This window comes from Cyprinus carpio, chromosome B3 (assembly GCF_018340385.1).
Source record: "Cyprinus carpio isolate SPL01 chromosome B3, ASM1834038v1, whole genome shotgun sequence".
NCBI lineage: Eukaryota > Metazoa > Chordata > Actinopteri > Cypriniformes > Cyprinidae > Cyprinus > Cyprinus carpio.
The window spans coordinates 12,756,946-12,777,552 of record NC_056599.1 but is presented as its reverse complement, the minus strand read 5'-3'; the positions used below and the strand labels follow the sequence as shown (position 1 = coordinate 12,777,552).

The following is a 20,607-nucleotide window of genomic DNA, read 5'->3' as shown; positions in this document are numbered from 1 at the left end:
TGTTTAGGGAAAGGAGGGCTTTTACTTTCAGAAAATGTTGACTGTCAAGTTCATCACACTAAATATTGGTTTATTTTGCATTTATTTTCTATACACTAACTCGATTTTTATATATATATATATATGTAATAAAAAATAATTATGCCAAAATGGGATGCAAGAACGTAAGAAAGATTGCAAAAGTGCCTTTAAACTTTTTTAACTATATGATATTTCTGCCAGTATTTCTGCTCTAGTCATCTTTTTATTAACAGAAACTGGGAAACAAACAAGCAATACTTGTTTGAGGGGGAAAATAAAAGATATGTGTGTTTTTTTTTTTTTTTTTTTTTTTTTTTTTTTACTCAAGTTATTTAATATTTTTAATAATAATATTAATATCAATTGTATTAATATTAACATATTCATGTGAAAATTGAGTTGTCCTGTAGCGCCCCTCTACCCTAAAGGAAGGCATTACTCAGGAGAAGAAAGCGAGACTTGTTCCAGGAATAATATAAATGAATTAAAATATTTGTTGGACATTTTTCCTCAAATAGCTCAAGTAACAGTCTTGAAGACTGAGCTTTATACAGTGGACTCTGTAATTTGTGTATTCTTTTATGCTAGGTTCATTCTATATTAGATAATAGTTTATCAGACTTTTTGTAATAGTTGTCCCAAATCAAAACACGAGAATCGTCATGCGTAATGTCACGCTAATGTGATATAACTACAGTTCCCAAGAACCATCACGGCGAGATGAAAGTGGGCGGGGCATGTTTGACGCTGCGCGCGCGGTCTTTGAAAGAAAATGGAGGAGCTTCAGAGAGGAGAGGTTGAACCGTGAGTGTTTCATTATTTATAAACATTTTCGTTACATTGGATGCACAAAACAAGTTTGTGAAATTAGTTTGCTGTGTTGTAACTTGTGTGACTATTTATTGTCTCTCACAGGTGTGATGCCAGCAACATCAATACCAGGGTAAATCTGTTTTCGGTTGTTTTTAAATGTACCTTTCAAACTTTTGGGATCAGTACTTTTATTTAGCAAATTAGCATATTAAAATAATTTCTGAAGGATTATGTGGCAGTGAAAACTGAAGTAATGGCTGCAAAAAAACTGTCGTAACTGGAATAAATTACATTTTTAATTTATAATAATATCTCACAATATTATTTTTTTAAACTGTCCCCCGGTTTCACAGACAAGGCTTATACCAGACTAAATTGTAAGTCTACAACTGAAAGAAACTTGCACTGATGTATCTTAAAATATATCAGTGCCTTTGTTTTTTCTCAAGAGGGACACTTGTGAGAAAAAACTATTCTTCTAAGGCAAGTTTATAAAAAGTCCTAATTGAACTATGGCCTAATCCTGGCTCAGTCTAAGCCCTGTCTGTGAAACAGTCCTGTGTGTTTTACTGTGTATATGTATCTAATGCTGTCTGTCTCAACCAGGTCTCAGAAGTGTCTCATGGAGTCAAACGTCCTCATGACGGTAGCCACATCTCCGGTCCTCCTCAGAAGTCACCTGATCCTGCAGCGGTGCAGCATTTGGGAGAGGAGGAGCGGCTGCAGGACTCGAGGAGGAGCTCTGCTGAGGACAGTATGAGGGAAAGTGTGAGCGTTACCGATCCTGAACCAAACCCTCGCTCGCGCAGGAAGTCCTGGAGGAGATCGTCCAGAGGCAGGCGCTCTCTGCCGGCCTTCTCCTGCTCCTCACAGCGTGAGTGTCCAACCAAAGACACTTTCACCGGACCTCATGCTGGAGTTGTTTATGATTGTGCTGATTTTCTCTTCTCTTGGTGTCTTCTAGCTCTGTGTGAAACCGTCAGTCTGTCTTTACCCGATAACGAGAGGCTGGAGATGCTAATTAAAGCTGCTATGCAGGTCTTTAAAATGCACATTATTAAGGAAATTAGATTCAGCTTTGTCATTGAGACCATGAATCCACTTTCTAGTCTAACTGTTTATTTTTCCTGTTTGTACATAGAGGACAGTGAAGAGGGCCAGAAGTAGTCTGTACACTGTTCCTGGTGTTGATACAGAGACCCTCCAGACTCAAGGTAAGTCAGGTGTGTTTTTTTACCATTTTGGGGGATAACTTTACTAAAATATTTATCCTTTAAAGAATATTTGCAAATATACACACTACCGTTCAAAAGTTTTGGGATCGGTAAGATTTTTAATCGTTTTCTTTAAAAGGCCTCTTATGCTTACTGAGCCTGCATTTATTTGATTAAAAAAATACAATAAAAATAGTAATATTATGAAATATTATTAAAATTTAAAATAACTGTTTTCTATTTAAATATATTTTCAAACATAATTTATTCCTGTGAAGCAAAGCTGTATTTTCAGGATCATTACTGCAGTCTTCAGTGTCACATGATCCTTTGATGCTCAAGACACTTTTATTATTATTATCATCATCATCAGTGTTGAAAACAATTGAGCTGCAGAATATTTTTGTGGAAACTGATTTAGTTTTTTAGGATTCTCTGACAAAGCAAAAGTTGAAAAGAATAGCATTTATTTCAAAATGTATTAAAAATATAGAAAAATCTTTAGTAACATTATAAATGTCTTTACTTACACTTTTGATCAATTTAATGTGTCCATGCTGAATAAAAGCATTGATTTCTTAAAATATATATATATATATATATATATATATATATATATATATATATATATATATATATATATATATATATATATATATATATATTATATATATATATATATTATTATAATAATAATAATAACAATTAATTGTTATTTTAAATATTTACCAATTTTTGCCACTATCCTTCAAAAAATATAGTGAAATATATTTTAATAATTTGAAATATAATAAAATTTAGTATGATCACTTTTTAGTATATATTTTGTTGTTTAATCCCAAAAAAACAACAGCTTGTGAATGGTAGTGTATTTTCAACACATTCTTATATATTTCCAAACAAACGGTTTTGTAATTTCAACGAAACCTCATCTGTTAGGGTCCTGCAGACTTTGCGAAACAAAACAGTATTGAATATGTCACAGAAAAGGCCCATACTTACTGAATGTTGCCCAAAATATAATTGTGATATTTATATGAATGCTGTTCACTTCCAGTTGAATCTTTGCATGAAGAGTGGGACAGTCTGGCTAAAGACATCAGAAGAGAGACTCAGAATTCACTTCCGACTGTTGAGAGGTCAGTCAGTTTTTCTGTGTTGATTATATTCATCATTAGTCCCTCCATCCTGAAGCACACTCCACTTTATTACATTGCTCTCTCTCTCTCTCTCTCTCTCTCTCTCTCTCTCTCTCTCTCTCTCTCTCTCTCTCTCTCTCTCTCTCTCTCTCTCTCTCTCTCTCTCTCTCTCTCTCTCTCTCTCTGTGTGTGCAGTGACCCTGTTGTTAACATGACCGCTGCACGCATTCAGGAGGACATTAACAGGTAATTCTCTGCTCTCGTCCACCAACCAAGACATTACAGTGGACATCTGATTCATTTTATGACTGCATGTGCCATGTTAATGGTCTTCATGTACTCGTGTAGGTTACAGGCTGAGAGTATGTCCTGGGAGTCACTACTGAACAAACATCGGAGCAAAGCTGAGGAACTAGACAAGTGAGCACAGCTACATAAACACACACCAGCAGCACACATGGATACAGAGGGATGCTCAGATTCATTCTCTTCTCTGTCCCGATGCAGATGTGTGGAGCGGGGTGAAGAGAAGGGGCTGCCACTGGACCCATCATGCTTTGCAAAGTCCTCACAGAGTCGGCTCATTCTGAACAAACCTGACTACAAGGCGGTGCTCATGGGACAGCAAAAACTACTCCGAAACATGGAGCTAGTGGTGAGACCGTGCTGCTTTATTCTTCAGGACTCAAATACAGTATATATTCTGCCAACATATTCACTAGCCTTATCACTTAGATTTGCTATAAATAAATGTTGACATTTTTGGTATTAGATGCTGTTTTCTTGACCATTTTATGGCAACTATATACCAGAGGGGTCCAGACATTTTACTACAAAGGGCCAGAAATAAAATTGAGGGCTGTGAGACAAAAGTAAATTTTGCATTATAATATAACTCTCTTATATAAAGGTTTTTCAAGCATTAAAACAATAAACGTTAAATACAGCTTAATTTTTTTGTTTGTTTTTTTGTACATTATAAAGCGCCCCGTTTCATTTTATTTGTTCTGAGCAAAAAAATGATGACTATCATACATTTTTTACCTTTATTTATGGAAGACACCCACTAAAATGTTATTCAGTGTAAAAATAGTTCATCTAACAAAAAAGCTTCAAACCAAGAAAATTGTAATCATTTAAAATATAATAAGATTTAGTATGTTCACTTTTTTTTTTTTTATGCATTTTAATAAGCGTGGGTCCGAATAAGTATGTTGTTTAATTTTTACATAAATATATCTGTTATATCTGTCTTATTTCACCCATATTTTGACATTTTTATTTAAACAAAAGTAAACACTTTACTTGTATTTAATATGCTTTCTATGTAAATAGAATAACTTTTGTAAGTTTAATTTGCAGACACCAAAATGTAACATCTCATCTTTGACCCAACTATATTAGATTTAATATAGGATTTAAATTAACCTATTTTTAAAAATCAAATAAAAAATGCTAAGAAAGGTAAGAAATGGTAAAGCAAAAAAAAAAAAAAAAGAGCTTACATGGCATGTTTTTATTACTATTTTCTTGCCAAATCAAAGCTCATCACAGCCACTTAGGGCATCTCCTTTATTTACAGTACAAGCTTAATATATATAATAAAACAAAAATAATACTACTTTTTGGTGGCATATTTTAATGCTGTGTTAACTATGTAGAGACACACGAGTTAAATGACAAAACTTTGTTCATTAAATACGTCACTGTTCCAGTCTGTTTTATTCAGTGAGTGAGCTCAAGACTGATTTGTGATGTTTTTGGAGTTATTAAAAAAAGAGAGATCTGGCTCATAAGTCGCATTTTGTGAATTAGACTACACTGGTCATGCCATGTATTTTGTGTTACTTCATGGTGCCCGGTCTTTCTTTCTTCATCACATTTTGAATATATTCCACATAGTGTCACTAAATAAAGTTTAGAGTTTTCAGAAATAAAAATGAGCTGATTTAGAGTTTCTAGGTTAGAGAACTGGTTTTATGTTTGGAGAGCTGCTGTCATGTGCAGTTGTCTTTCTTCACAGATGGACTCACAGTGTTGTATAATGAGGGAGCTGCTGTCTTTCCGGGAGAAATCACAGCTGCTGCTGAAGGAGACCAGTGCCAGACTAGGTGAGATCCCTAAAGTTTGGGATTATTACGGAAAAAAAAAGACAAAACGTAATACATTTATTTTCAACATTGGTAAGCATTGGTGTATACAGTATGTCTATTATAATTACAATATTACAGTTTTTACTGTATTTTGTATTAAATAAATACAGTTTCTTTCAAAAACATAAACAAATTGAATTGACAATTAATTGTAAAACATTAACAACAAACGTGGTGTTTGGAAAACAGCACTACTTCTGATGTAAAATCAGATGAAATACAGTTCAGTGGGAGCTGCCTTGATTTTGCCAGCTGCTTTTATTTAGTCCAGTTTATTGCATTAAGCGCTGTTTTTTTCTGTTTGTTTGTTTTTCTCACAGCTGCCAGGGCTGGATTTCACAATCTCCCTTCATCTCCAGTCAGACAGCTGATAAAAGGACCCATATCTAGTGTTTCCTCTTAGTTTACAGTGCTGTAATGAATCCCATCGGATGCTGAGCTTCCACAGAAAAGTGCTATGATCTGAAAGGACCATTTCGGTTATGCATTATTACTTTTTACTCTATCATTTCTACTTTTTGCAGTATCAAAATACATTTTCTGTTTTATATTAACCAATGATTTGGATAGGAAGTATCTAAATTTATACTAAACGTCTGTCTGTCCTAGATTTCGTAAGAGGAAAGGTTCAGAATGTGTACATAAAGCACAAAGATGGACACTAGATGGCAGACTGGTTATTCATAGCTCTGCTTTAACCTGTGCGGTCCTGCATAGGGTTTGTTTTTCACAATTGTACAGATTTCAGATTATAATTAAATGCCTTGACATTTGCTTCAAACTTTTTGTCATGTAAAAAACATTCAGTTTTTAGCCCCCAAATGCTTTTAAACGGTCTTTAAATTGTCTTGTATGTGTAATGGACTAAGAATGATTTTCATTCATCCATCACTGGATTTTTTTTTTTTTTTTTTTGTCTCTCTCTTCTGCCTGAATGGTAAAATTGAATAAACGGTTTGTGCTGGTGTCTTGTTTCCAGGACAAACATCGCAAGCTTGTATTTATACGCTTTAAGTCATCATTATTAGCTTAAAGAAAAGACACTGGCCTTTGGGCTTTAGTCATGAGCTCTTTGAGGGCCTTTTAGCCGTCTATTATGTTTGTTCCTGTGCGTCCCGTGACCCCTTCCCCCCACACTTCCAGCCCTTGTTCTCTATTCACCATCACACAGGGCTGCTGAGCAAGAAACAGGCTTAGAAGATTTTCCCAGTGATTTCTCCACTTCACATCCTCTCTGTTTAGATCACATTTCCATGCCCACAAGACTAAACACGACCTGCTCTGAACTCCCATGGCACAATAATAGTATCTGTGTTCGAACAAAGCGGCGTTCGCTCTCAATACTTTGTCCGCTGTGATCTAAGAAATTGAAGACAGACGTTTTAACAATCCCAAAAGAAAACCTTTAACCGTTTCGAGCTCAAGAGCTGCAAAACGAGGTCATTTTTCTCTCCTGCACACGCGGGCTGATTAGACTTGGCTTGTATTTAGTTTTCTCTGTTAATGTAGAGATGGAGGTGGTGTAGCAGGAGAGTGGGGTTAAGCGTTAGAAGCACTGGGGGTGGCACAGCAAGAGGGATCGATTCTTATTTAGATGAAAATGAGGCTCAGCGCTTGTGGGCCGAGGGTGCATCTGCCTCAAACAGATTTAAGAAGAATACCTATTCATAGTCAAGAGAGGAAAAACTAGTCTCACGGTGGTAAATACTTTTAAATTAAATGTCAATTGACAAAGATTAATGTATGCATGTGATTTAGTAGATGCCCACGTAGATACATTCCCAAAAATAAAGGTTCTTCATTGGCATCTGTGGTTCCATGAAGAACCTTTAACATCCTTGGAACCTTTTCTTCAGACAAAATGTTCTTTATCATGGAAAAAGGTTGTTTAGATTATTAAAATGTTCTTGAAATTATGAAAAAAAAGGGTTCACTGGAAGGTCATTTGAGGAACCCAAAATGATGGTTCTATGTCATTGCAAAAAACAAAACAAAAAAACGTTGGAACATTGTGTATGGAGTAAAAATCCGATGGTCTTTTTTGTTGCTGGGTATATTAAAGGAGTAGCTCGGCCAAAATTAAAATTTGCTCACGATTTTCAGACCTTCAGGTCATCCAAGGAAGATGTAGTTGGAGAAATGAAGCATTACACCTATTGCTTATCAGTGGATCCTCTGCAGTGAATGGGTGCCGTCAGAATAAGAGTCCAAACAGCTGATAAAAACATCACAATAATCCACACGAACTGTCCATCTAATGTCTTGAGAAGTGAAAAGCTGTGTGATCGCAATAAACAAATCCATCAAGAGGTTTTTAACTTCGAACCCTTGCTTTGGGGCTCCAATACGAGTCCTCGATCAATTTTGGGGTGAACTGTTCCTTTAAATCATGCTCCAAGTTTAAGTAAGTGTAATAAGCAGAACACAGTCTTTATTATTAAAATGCATGTATGCCTTATGCAAGAGACATATGTCATTTTGTGGTTCATTTTACCATGGAGCCGCAGGACCGCTTTGTCCATCGTCTGGGAAATGAAAGGAGAAAGACAGAAAAAAATACAGATTTACCATTTCTCAAAATCTCGCTGTGTGAAAGCAACGCTGTGATAACGAGTTCAGGTTACAGTTTGTTCTCTAATATTCTCATTCTCACTTCAGATTGATTAGTGTTAGATTGTAGCCGAGAGATGTGCTCCGCGTCAGCATAAAACCGGACCACTTTTGTCCCATTCCTGTCTCTGCGCACACATCATCAGACTCCCGTTGAAATGCTCCAGGCTGAGTCTCTCCCCTCCACGTATTCCAGCTCCCATTCATCTGAGAAGCCTGTCTTTTCTCTCTGAGTGATGAACTACCCCAAAACGTCCACGTTTGCAAAAAAATTGGGACCACTTATTTTTAATCTGAACTGTCCGTGCACTTGAAAAAAGACATTGATATAAATAAGTGATGTTATACTTAGCCATTCATATGGACAAAACATGAAAATAATGTTAATAATAATATTTTTGTTAGATAATTATGGTCAATTCTACTTTGTAATCAAGTGAATACATTGGAGCTTTTATAAACATATATATCACCTTTTGCTAATAATCTGTTTTCTTATGTATAAAGCTATTGATTATGTTTTTCCATGCAGAATAAATATCTTATACCTACTGTTAAAGTCACATTTTAAAGGTATATTTCACCGAAAAAATAATAAATTATTTTTTTTTCTCTTATTCTTGTTTTGTAAAAAATTTTTTATGTTTTTTTTTTTTGTGGGGCACAGAGACAAATAAAAGTTTTTTTTATGTCTTGACATGTAGTGGATGTGTTTTTTTTATGAAACGGTTTTGTTTGCAACATTCTTCAAGATATCTTCCTTTGTGTTTTACTGAAGAAAGTGATTTCCGTCCTGTGGCCCAGTGGTACATTGAACCAAAATAATAATGTGTATAAATGTAAAACGTGGCAAAGACACCAAATGTCTAATCTGAAGTTTTCTGTGGCACACAAAAGAACAATGTTGATCAAAGTTTAGGTTCCCATTGACTTCCAGTGTATGGACCAAAAAGAGACATGTGCAGAAGAAAGTCAGTCATACAGGTTTGTATTAGCATGAGGTGAGTATATGATGTCTCTGCTAAATATTATAATGTACACTGTAAATGCACCAGTAGCTCGCAATTTACCCAAAGACGTGTTTTATAGCAGAAAGTTTTGTCTTTATATTTCCAGAACAGGAACACCATGATCATACATTGTGAATGCTGCTTTCAGACCATGCATGCATGCAGGCTTGACTTGCATCTTCGAATCCTGTTTAATTTAAATACTAGAATATTTTGTAAAACGTAGTTAACAGAAATAGTTTGGGTCACAAGGGTTCATCATGCTTCGTAAATTACAAGATCCACTAAAAAACTGATCATAGAGTCTGGACACCCTTCCATAAACTCACCATGGTTTTACTACAGTAACAATGCCATGACTAGCAGGGGTGTTAAAGGTTCACCCATGACTGAATCCATTCCCAGTTGTAATGCTAGTTTATAAATACCACAGCTTGTGTGTTAGTTACTCTGATCAGAGCACAGCAGTGAGACGCCCTCCATTATTTTACCTCTAGTTACCGTGGTCCTGCTTCTTCAAATACCTGGATTCAGCTATGGCTCCTATCTAAAGCCGCTTCCAAGAAGAACCTGCACGCGATGCGTTTGAAAGAGACGCTGTTTTCCTGTGCAACATAAACTGTACTGTCTTTTTTTCTTTTTCATAAGTACAATGACAGAATCAGTGTTTTTACTATTAGCAATTACATTCCTAACAGAATCAAAGGATCAAACAGAAAAAAGGAAAGAAATAATAATAAATAAAAAAAACTACTAGAGGGGATACCCGACTTGTATGAAAAATCCATAAGAAAAGGATTTTAAAAATTCTATACATCATTTTCGCGTTTTAATTTCTTAGAGCTGTTAAAGCTGCAATGCCCGAGACGCGCGAGTTGTTTACAAACGTTAGTTACGTGGAGGCGCGAGGCGTCTGCGCGCTCAGTGTCGCCCCTAGAGGCGTCGCGCCGCCGCGGCTCTTTTGTGCGCGATGGTGACGTATGGCTCGTATGTAGTAGCTCAGAGGGGGAGAAAGAGCCGCCGAGGAGGGCAGAAACACAAGAGAGGGGCAAGTCTTTCTACGACAACACCGCGGCTCGGGAACAGACCAACTGAGTCGAGTCGGCTGGCATGGAGCTGAGCGTCGCCGTTCAGAGCAGTTTCGCGCCGTCCGCCTAACGTTAAAACCGGGGCATTTCGCGCTCAGTTTGCTGTCGGTCCCGGGGGTGTTTGTGGAGCCCCGTGTGAATCTGTTGCTAGCAGCGCTCGAATGCTAGCTAGCCCCGCTGCTAAGCAGCTAGCCAACACTGCGAGTCAATTGTGTCGGAGATCGCGGAATTACGCGTTAAAGCCGCCGCGCTCCTCCGCCGCTCTCGGGAATCGTTTCGCCCGTTGAGTTTTTGCGTTTTCCCGAGCGAGGGGACGCTAAAAGGCGAAGGCTAGAGTTTCTATTTCGATTTATTTCCAGCAGAGAGTTTTTCCCCTCTCTATTAGCTTGTTAGCCGCTCTGGTTGGTTTAGTCCAGCTTGTTAGTACTGTCTGAGATCTCTACTGTAACGTTAATAGCTGTCAGCCAGATCGGGCGCGTTATTTTTGGACATGAATGATTTGATCGCGGACCTGTGAGCGGTTTAGAGAAGCGATACTTTGAGATGCCGCGCGTGGGATACTTCATGTTTCCAGGGACGCTTTTATTTTCTTGTTAGACTGCCATATGCGAGTGCTAGTGTGCAGGGGTTTGATTTAGATAATACTGCAATTACAACTTTGTTTGGTTTTTTTTTAATTTCCTCTCCATGCGAGCTGGTTATCCACCTTTATCCATCCACCGCGCGTCGTTTTGATGTGGTTAAAGCCCAGATTTCGGTCGCACTCTTATCGTTTTCTCATCTAATAGTGGTTCGTTCGGCTGCACGGTCGTATTTACGCCGTCGGTGGTTCATGGTCTCGGAGACCGGGCGCTGATACACGCTTTCACTGGTTTGCGGCGGGGAAAAACACGGCGAGAGAGGTATTATGGATGATCAGACACGAATGCTGGCTGGCATGGGCGGACTCGGCGGACTCTCTCAAGCCGACGTGGGTGACCCCGATTCGGTTCGGAAGCAGCAGTCCCTCGGTCAGCCGCAGCAAGACATAGGGGATATTCTCCAGCAGATCATGGCCATCACCGACGAGAGCCTCGACGAAGCCCAGGCGAGGTAAGCTGTGCGAGAGGACGAGGGGTACGAGGCACTCAAGAAAAGCATTGTTAGATAGATAGATAGTTTCTCTGATGGGGAATTGCTGTGCAACAGCAGCTAGATACAGTCTAACATCTCTTCGCGTTACAGAGACACTAAATAAATAATTGCGTCGGCTGAAAATCGCGTGCGTTAGAATGCATTGTACCTATTGCTCATATTACAATGCACTTAAGTGTTAATTAATTACATTTGTTTGGGTGTGCTTGCATCTTCCCCTTTTTAAGTTGTTAAAAGTTAGATAAACAGTCGATATTTGACGTTTTAATGACTTGCTTTGGATAAAGGCATCTGCTGAAGTATAAATGCATGAACTAAATAATCGGCTGATGGTTACGTATTGTACTTAAAAGTTATAACGAGAAAGTAGTTTTTTTGAATACTAGAGATCCATGATCCTTTTGATTATAAAGATTTTTTTGCTGACGAACGATTTCCATTCACACTAAATACGCTCCAGAATGATAATAAGACTATAAGTACACAATTTCCTCTCCTCTGATTTTGCTAAAAGGGGCCAAAAAGGCTTTAGAGGTCAACCAGTATGTTTGTCATCAGGAGCCCATGGACTCTGTGAAGCCGTTTGGTCTGAAGCGAGCGTCTGCCAGATTGAGGCCTCAGTAGATAAATGAATTGGATTAATGTGCTACCTCGTCATTAGCATAGATAATCAGCGCGCGCTTAATTAAGTCATCGCCGTCAAACAGTGTCAGACTTAACCTCGAGATGAAAGCCTCCGACAGGTTTGACGACTCTCCCGCGTTTCCCCGCAGATTCTGCGCGCGTACAGTCGGTGTATTTTTATTGATCGGTAGTGACCTGCGATCTGTTGAAAGGTCAGCTCGAGCCACCGATCCCGGACAATAGTTGCCTTTTTAATGAGGGATCGTATGCGCGCGTATATGTGTCATTAGCTTGTGATTTTCCACCAAGCCATTTGACCACCTGGTTCTCTTAATTAATTCACTTCTCTTTTACCCTCCTCCTCCCTGGTGTTCATCCTTTTCATTGTGTGTTGGGCGCAATCAATTCTCCTGTAATGTGTGCGCGTGTGCAGCTGTCCGCAAATTGAGTTTCTATTAATGAGATGGAGGAGGGTCGCTACACAGGGAACTTAAGAACGCAACCATATTGCCTTTATGTCTTTCTGTACTGCGTTTATTGGATCATAGTGTTGTGCGGTGACTTTTTGTTTCACTTGTGCAAAGGACCCATGAGATAAATGTTGTGTGGATGGTGTGTTGGTCTATTTGAAGAGGGGTTTTGAAACTGTTTGGATGAAGATCAAACATCTAAATACGTAATTTTTCACCTAAAGATGAACATTTCTTTAATTGTTTTGCTGAATGACCTGGCTGCTGTGTTCAAAGTCATGAAAGTGATTGGGGGACTAATGCAATCATGCTCCATAAATGAATAAGTATTATTAAAATGACAATCAACATGACCAGAGTCAGTCTTCTGAAGCCATATGTTAACTTCACTTGAGAAACAGACTTAAAAAAATACAATCAATATGTTTCTTTTGGAGTAACATCCAAATTAAGTTATTTATCTCAAGCCAAAAATGATTTAATATCACCTACACTAGGATATATTGAGTGAACTCAATGACAAAAAAATCTCCCAGTTGACCTGAATTCCCAGCATACATATGTACAAGCCAACATCAGCATACACATATTTGTCAGTAAAACAAAAATATTGTTTGTTTTTTAGTATATTTTACAAGAAAGTACTGTTTCAGATGTTTTTACTTCAGAATTTCATGTTTAATGTAATGTGTTTCTTGCCATTTCTTTTTTTGGTTGTGAAATTTATCAGCAATTTCTGAGTGTAAACTGATTCTATGCATAATTCCTTTCAATGTAGACTTAAGAAAAGTACAAAAATTGTTACAGGGAGAACTTTATGTAAGGGTATATTATGCAGACCTGATGACAATGCAAAAGTTAGGCTCAGAAGAACTTATACCTTCTATTCGTATAAAATGAAGCATTTCATTCAATCAAGTTTTGGAGCAAGGGGAGTCTGAAGTTTTCCAAGTGTATTTTTTTTTATTACATGGATCATACCCAACAATAAAGATGATAAAATAAATTTTTAAGAGCTAGATTAGGTATAAATCACTCTTCAAGGTAACCTGTTACTACTTTTTCCCCTCCGCTGTAGCTCGCAAATCTAATTTGAACTTCTGCATCTTCAAACTGGCGTGAAGATTTGTCACAGCATGTGTCATGTTAATGACGCAAAACACTGTTGGTTCTTGTGTGTCTCATAACTGATCATAATATGGCAAGTTTGAATATGCAGAAGTGAATTAGATTTGAGAGCTGCAGCAAAGGGAGCTTTGAGTTGTATGGGAAAAGGCAGTGTAAACACTATTCAAAGCATTGCATTGACATGAGGTTGAGTGAATGACAGAATTAGCTTCTTTTTTTTTCTTCTTTTTTTTTTTGGCGAACGACTCCTTTAAGGATAATGCCAGATATTGTTAGTGATGGACGTAAATGCATTTTCTCTTTAGTCACTTCTTCTCTGTCACTGATATTCTGCAGTTATTCTTGAGTATAAGCCCTTGCCGCCTTCAGTTATGAAGCAAAAAAGCCCTTCGGTGCTTCCACACAGACCTGAAGTAGTTCAGATACCTGAGAGAAATATGCATTATTATTTTGTCAAGTGTGGGATGGTTTTAGGGCAGAGAATGCAGCTTCATTTGCAGAGTGGGGAGCTTTTTTTCTCTTCTGAGGGATTTTACCTAGTGAGGTCAGCATTCTTGGACACTACAATGCATATTTATCTCTTTTTTTTCTTGTTGTCTTTTATAAACAGATTTCCTTTATTTGAGGCTAATTAAATATGCACAGTTGTGGTATCTCATTAAATGGATCATAATGCCTCTTAAATTAATTAGTATAATGTGTCCCAAACCTGCATTATTTCCTGAGTGGAGGCACGTGCTTCGCTCAGAAAGGGAAGAGCGCGTTAAGACATGGTCTTGTCTGGATTGCTTTTTCATTGCATGTTAACACAAACAAAATACACAAAACTTCTTAACTTGCTTTGGCCTGGCCTGTTGTTGTCACTGCAGGTATTGGTAGATAAGGTCAACTGAGTTGACAGACCAGATTACATCCATCAGAAAAGAGCTGCAAATTAAGCATTTATATCATTAAAACGCTTTTATGCATACGTCCTTATTCATTGAGTATGTTTTTAATAGATTTTTTTTTTTTAGTCCAGCAGTCTAGTCTGCTAAACATCACGTTTTGGTTTCATGTGACTTTAGGTTTACTTTCCATTTAGTAGTAGGTAAGATTTGGTCTTTGTTTCGACATTTCAAACATTTTTGGCAAAATCAGACTTGTTCTGATTCCGTCCTCATATGACACGGTACTTGATTTCTGTTTTTTTTTTTTCTTCTCTTGATCTGCATTATTTACTGTGGGGGTCTGTTGTCCCAGTGTAAGGGGAGGATGGGGTGGGATGTCATTGGGACGGTGGGGGCAGATGCCAGCGCTGTCTGAGCCTGCTGCCCTGAGCCTCTCACCCTGTTGCCCTGTGTCCAGATGCTGGCCAGAGGAGGCACCGGCGCAGTGGACCCCACAGAGGGAGGGGGAGCTGGGGGGGAGCACAGCAGGGTGTGCCCTGCCGCTCAACTTCCAGCACAGGTCAGTACAGGAGCGCATGAGCACCCCCTCCTCTTCTCTCCCCCATCATCCCCTCCATGCTGATGACAAAGAGAATAATGCACCCTCATACAGTTTAAGATGCAGTTCAGTGTTTTATAAAAGATCTCAGTGTGGCTAAACATTTAAAAGAACCAAACTCACCAATTTGAACAGACCCAAATGTGAATCAAGTGACACATTGATATGGCTATTTATGGCTCTTTTTGGTTTTGTTTTTGTTTTTTATTTTGCAAAAATATCATTACCAATTTATATAGAAAATTTCATTTATTATGTTTTTGTCATTAAAATAAGTACTATAAAATAAATATTTTTGATTGTAGTTTTCTTCAGTTATAAAAAAGCACCTCAGATTGAACACTTAAAGCTTCATTTTCAAAGAAAACTAAACTAAATCTTTGCTGTTTCTGTGTGTATTTGACAATAGTTTCAAATATGCCCCTTGTTATCTCTAGAAATGAGAACAAGTGACTTATTTGCTCCTCTGTTTCATTGCATGTCATCATTCTCTTTGTGTAATAGCCTGTAATGGCCAAAAATATTTAAAATAATGTGCATGAGAAGGTAAAACACAATCTCACATTGTGCTTCATAAGCAACTTAAAGAAAACAGTACTCAAACCACCTCATCAGACGGTATTTGTTTTAAAATTCGGTTCGAGTGTTCACATGAAAGCCACATATAAGAAAAATTCACGCACTCTCAGGCCCTGATCAAACATTGAAACTCTCTTAAAATAGATATACAATTAACAATAATAAAAACCCTTCCCTTCTCATTACACCCCAGTAAATGTTTCAGTTGTGTCAGTTACACCTTTTCATGATCATCCATCCATAGACATGAGTTTTGATTTCTGTTTGTAATGTCAGTTGTCGTTACTTGATGTTTTTGTATTTGTCTTGCTCATATTGCATTAGTTTTCAAGCGAAAGGAAATAACATGCATTCAAGACTCAGCGATCCATTTTTTGCCAGCTCACGTATTTAAATATTTGTGCCTCTGGCATTGAATGCAACATACCTGAAATATTTGGGTGTGAACATGTTAAAGCCAACAAAGAACATTTAGGCAGCAAATGAAGCCTTAACTAGAAGTAAATCTGAAGTTTGCTCGGCCTCTAACTCATGTTGGATGATAAACACGACAGCTGGAAAGTAGGCAATGTAATAAGACAAGCTAACTAATCAACAGTAACCTATTCAGCATTGCCCAAGCTAGTGCCGTTGCCCATTTCCAACAAAATTACCCAACGAGTTGCACTGTGTGTCATCAGCTTAAGACCTCATCCACCAAAAACAATCTTTTTTGGGGATTTCCCACGTTATCTGCTTGCCTCGAGCAAATGGGAAACATTCTAACTTTGTTTAGCTGCGGCCAACTGCAATATTAGGCAGCGGGTTTTGTGGTGTTCAGTTCAGGACTTTTTTGTAAAGATTATTCAGGTTAGTGCAGAGACTCGTAACATACAATTTCCGCATTTTTGGATGCTAATGCAATGCTAAGAATAAAAACCTTTTACAAGTGGCTGTATGTCACATGATCAGTTTCATGCTCAGGTGGCATGTTAATCCCAGCTGCGAGTTGAACAGCTTTAACGAGTACACCTCGATTATTGGCGTTTGTTAAGGGTTAACAGTGCTCCTGGAAAGCATGCTTCATTTGCTCTCTAATACAGTAGCGCTGAAATCTGGCTGTGCGTAGATAAGCTTTCCATGCATCAGAGCTCACCGAGCCTGGAAATAAAGTTTGCTGATGGGAGACTGCACTGAAATGATCGATGATTGGATTTAGCACATATGATTCTGGCTTTGAGAAGAATGTTTCCTCTGCGAGACAGAGGGTCCTCACTTGTTTTGATATTCTCCAGACCTGCTCAATAAATTAAGTACGTTCAGGGTGTAAAAAGGGCTGGATAATACCATTAAAGGGTGGAATGCTTTTCCCTAAAGACAAATGAGGACCATGTGTCAGTTACTCATTTAGCTGGAGTGAGCCGAGAATGCTGCTGTATCTTCTCTAATCTACAGACACTGAGCTTTTTAAAAGACTCGAGTCTTAGTGTGTCCATTACATCTTGATTGATTCTGGAGATGTTTGCACCTGTGATTGCAATCATATGCAGCAATAGAATGTTAGCGGTTGTTGGTATGTCTTCAATAACCATAAATCCTCTGGTTTGTTTGGCAGCCAAATGATGCATGCTTTAAATTGAGACTTTGAAGAATCTATCATGAACGATTCTTTAGAAATAGGGTGACCATATGTCCTCTTTTTCCTGGACCTGTCCTGGCTGGGATTTCTAAAATGCCCAGGGTTTGGCTTTGTTTTCTTATTGACGTGCTCTGTAGTCTATACGTTACATGCAAGTATATTTGCATTGGTTTGCTTTGGCCGGTCTCTGTAGATCCCACCTCGCAAACCATGAGTAGTCGATTATGCACCACACCTGCATGCTATTAGTTAAACTACGTTTCAGGCATTACTTTTAGAAAGTATGAAAACAATATGAAAACAAAGCCAAAATCTGGACATTTTAGGCACTTTAGTATTCCGGGCCAGAACATGAAAAAAGAGGACATATGAGAATTTTGAAATGAAGGTCTAGAGAGCAGAATTGATGATATACATCATAAAATTTAAGCATGGTGTATGAGATGAGCCCTTATTTTTCACAAAAATGTGAAAACATTTTGGGGCTAATTCAAAAACCTCAGGCACTTAATACAAGTGGTAAATAGATTTTGTGTAAAAGAGGCATTTGCGTATGTTTTCTGTTGATTGTGGCAGCAGTAATTAATCAAATGATGTAGATCAGCATTATAGCTGGCCATATATTCAGACACTGGCACAGTAGAAAGGCCTACTTTCTACAGTTTAAAGCGATGTGGTAAAGTATGCCAGATTGTGTTAGTCTGCTGTGTCCTTCAGAACTGGCCCCCAAAATGGGGAACTGCACTTTGCAAATTGCATTCAGATCACATATTTTGTGGGAGCATTTGTGCTATGATCTGATTTGAATAATTTATTTGGTCATTCGAGCACTAAAATAACACGTATGCAAAGTAAGTAAATAAATGGCTCTATCAGTGGTTTTGAATTTCCCTCTACATGTGTATTTCTCATCGACGAGGCTATTGGTATTTTTGGAAACTGACAGAGGGGCACTTTGTTAATTGGGCACAGTGTTCGACAGATGCCAATAAACTTAAAATGGCCAAATAGCGGTCGATATGTTGACTGTTTGAGATGGAATATAATAAGAGTATCTCTAACACATTCCTTTTCTCTCTTATAGAAAACACGCACTGAACTGCCACAGGATGAAGCCGGCTCTGTTCAGCGTTTTATGCGAGATCAAAGAAAAAACTGGTAAGTCGTTCGCTTACTCTGCCAATGCAGAACTTCTGTGCGGGTTTGTGTGTTCAAGCCGCACTCCCAACATTGCGAGTAGATCTTTTTCATTACTCCGTATTGATTCTGCATTGACCATATGCAGAGACAGGTGTTTAATAATCATCAGGCTGAATTTATTGTGTCCCTGTGCTCTTTTTTTTAATGTTCCTCTAGGCTTTCCAGGTGTCTTATTGTATCGCCCACTGCAATCATTTAGTGTCATCGCAATGGATTCGGTGTTTGCATAGTGTGAAATCTCTCTTGAATTCATTTCAAAGCTTTGAACGAGCAACAAGTGTATTTGCTTTGGTCTCAATGCTTTAGAGGTTACGCTTCTCATTCTGAACCCCGTCCACGCAAACCATCCCAGTCCAAACAGGTAACGGCTCCCGCATCTTAACTCGAAGATCCACAGAGTGGTCAGTTCTCTGACAGATCTGCAGCTTTTTCCCCTCAAACGAGAGGCTGACAAATGATTAAATATTTATGGAGGTGTTGGCGTTGTCTTTGTGCCATGGTTTCTCTCGTTTCTTTCCTGTCATATCCTGCAGTGTGAATCCATCTCAGCTTCTGTAACAAGCATGCTCATGTGGAATTACAGTGCAAAAATGATGTGCAGCGGTCTGTTTATGGCAATCTGTCAATAACCCAGTCTTACTTTCCTATAATTGGATGCAAGTAAAGGGTAGGCTAGAGGAATGGGTATCGGGGGTTGTCCCTGTTGCCAAGGCAACCTGCTGTCTTATTTACCTAATGTCATTCACTTTGATTTTCACATTTAGCCTGCCAGTGGAGAAAGGGCCGGGGAGAAATGCAGCACTAAATGGAAGGTGTTGTCGGCAGTGCAGACAGGCGAAGTTAATGGTCAGAATTTTTCCATACATCACTTCGGTTATCGCCAAACTTAATCTACAATCCGTGTTTTACCCTGAAGACTTCGGCGTAAATGAGCTGATTTACTAGATGACGGGAGCGAGGCCATTACTGACTGGTCTGAGTCGCGGTTTCGCTGTTAAGGCCTGTTTATGGGAAATTCATTGTGACAAAATGCATTTTTTGCACCAAAACTAAAATTCATTGTATTTGCAATAAATAGTATTTGTGAAATCTAAGTCCCAATATATTTTATTATATTAATTTTAGATTATGTTTATATAAAAATTATAATACATAGTTAGATTTAATATTTTTTATATATATATATTTTAATTTAACAAGTAATTTGTAATTTCTACAAATGTAATATTAAATATATATAAAATCTAACTTCTGATTAGCTTCTGAATCTGGAATCTGAGGGTGCAAAAAAATCTAAATAATGAGAAAATCGCCTTTAAAGTTGTCTAAATTAAGTTGTTAGCAATGCATATTACTAATCAAAAATTAAGTTTTGATATATCTACGGTAGGAAATTTACAAAATATCTTCATGGAACATGATCTTTACTCAATATCCTAATTGATAATTATGACCCATACAGTGTATTGTTGGCTATTAAAATTTTTTATTGTTGGTAAGATTTAAACATTTATAAAAGTCAGACTAGCATTTGAATAAAAACAACGGCTTGTCACAGTACAACATTTCAAAATCCTTTATGCTGGAGTTTGCAGAGATGTATTGTTTTGCTTGAAAATCTGGTCGGACTTTGTCTGAACAGGCCTCAGCTCTGAGTGGAGTTGTGTGGTGGATGGTGTCAGTGTTGCCAGATTGGAAATCTCCAAGTATCGTACCAGAAACCTCAAAATTATTGTATTTGGAAGAAAATTATTGTACATGAGTCAAATGTAAAGAATACAGCTATTTATCTAGACCAGGGGTTCTCAAAGTCTACATTCAGCGGTCCAAATCTGAATTTTCATCAGTGTCAAAGGTCCGGACTGGAACAACTGGTTATTACAAAACTTGTTTTTAATAAACATACATAATGTGCATAACAAATAAGCAGTATTTTATTTTATTTTTTTGAAAAAATAAAGTGCCCTTTGCATTCAAAATACATTAATAACAAGTGCAAAAGTGGCAAAACAATTAATTTAATTCATAGTAATAATACATGGCTCAAAACAACTCAATTTATAGGAAACACTGAACACTGCTAGAAGTCAAATGCCCATAATCTAATTGGTAACAAAAAATGAAGAATTTTTTTTTTACTCATATTAGCGTGAAATGTCGCCCGATTTATGTCAAACATCATGTGCTATGCTCACTGGATGTCATGACAACAAATGTCATGAAGGAGAGGTTTCAGTATCTCGCCTTTGCTTTCATTTCGGACAATCTCCAAAAAGACATTTAAAAAAAAAAAAAAAAAAAAACTAAACAAATGATTT

The 20,607-nt window shown here is 37.7% G+C and overlaps 2 protein-coding genes across 4 annotated transcripts in view; both read left to right on the top strand.

Moving 5' to 3' along the window:
* Positions 1-700: 700 nt before the first annotated feature.
* On the top strand, positions 701-6,344 carry LOC109048834 (kinetochore-associated protein DSN1 homolog). Of its 2 annotated transcripts, none has more exons than XM_042719768.1 (11): positions 701-825; positions 937-964; positions 1,441-1,708; positions 1,799-1,872; positions 1,976-2,057; positions 3,106-3,187; positions 3,383-3,433; positions 3,536-3,607; positions 3,695-3,842; positions 5,211-5,298; positions 5,661-6,344. In XM_042719768.1, the coding sequence occupies exons 1-11, from the start codon at positions 794-796 to the stop codon at positions 5,741-5,743; spliced, it is 1,008 nt and encodes a 335-aa protein (XP_042575702.1). In that variant the 5' UTR covers positions 701-793; the 3' UTR covers positions 5,744-6,344. The 2 variants fall into 2 exon arrangements, with proteins under 2 accessions (XP_042575702.1, XP_042575704.1); XM_042719770.1 differs by having other exon boundaries at positions 710-825; positions 1,976-2,048.
* A 3,579-nt stretch (positions 6,345-9,923) lies between these two features.
* pbx4 (pre-B-cell leukemia transcription factor 4) overlaps positions 9,924-20,607 on the top strand; it is a 33,909-nt gene continuing 23,225 nt past the window's right edge. The window contains exons 1-3 of one of the 2 annotated variants that reach the window (XM_042719765.1): positions 9,924-11,140; positions 14,752-14,853; positions 18,174-18,247. In XM_042719765.1, coding sequence (XP_042575699.1) covers positions 10,956-11,140; positions 14,752-14,853; positions 18,174-18,247 — 361 coding nt within the window. In that variant the 5' untranslated portion in view covers positions 9,924-10,955. The remainder of the gene's footprint in view (positions 11,141-14,751; positions 14,854-18,173; positions 18,248-20,607) is intronic. The other variant, XM_042719766.1, reaches the window with a different exon arrangement.

Excerpts from the sequence above, each read along its gene's own strand:
- LOC109048834 (XM_042719768.1), top strand. The coding sequence starts at position 794 with ATGGAGGAGCTTCAGAGAGGAGAGGTTGAACC. Across the intron at positions 2,058-3,105 it reads CCAGACTCAAGGTAAGTCAG|TTGAATCTTTGCATGAAGAG; the intron begins GTGTGTTTTTTT and ends GTTCACTTCCAG. Across the intron at positions 5,299-5,660 it reads GGAGACCAGTGCCAGACTAG|CTGCCAGGGCTGGATTTCAC; the intron begins GTGAGATCCCTA and ends TTTTTCTCACAG.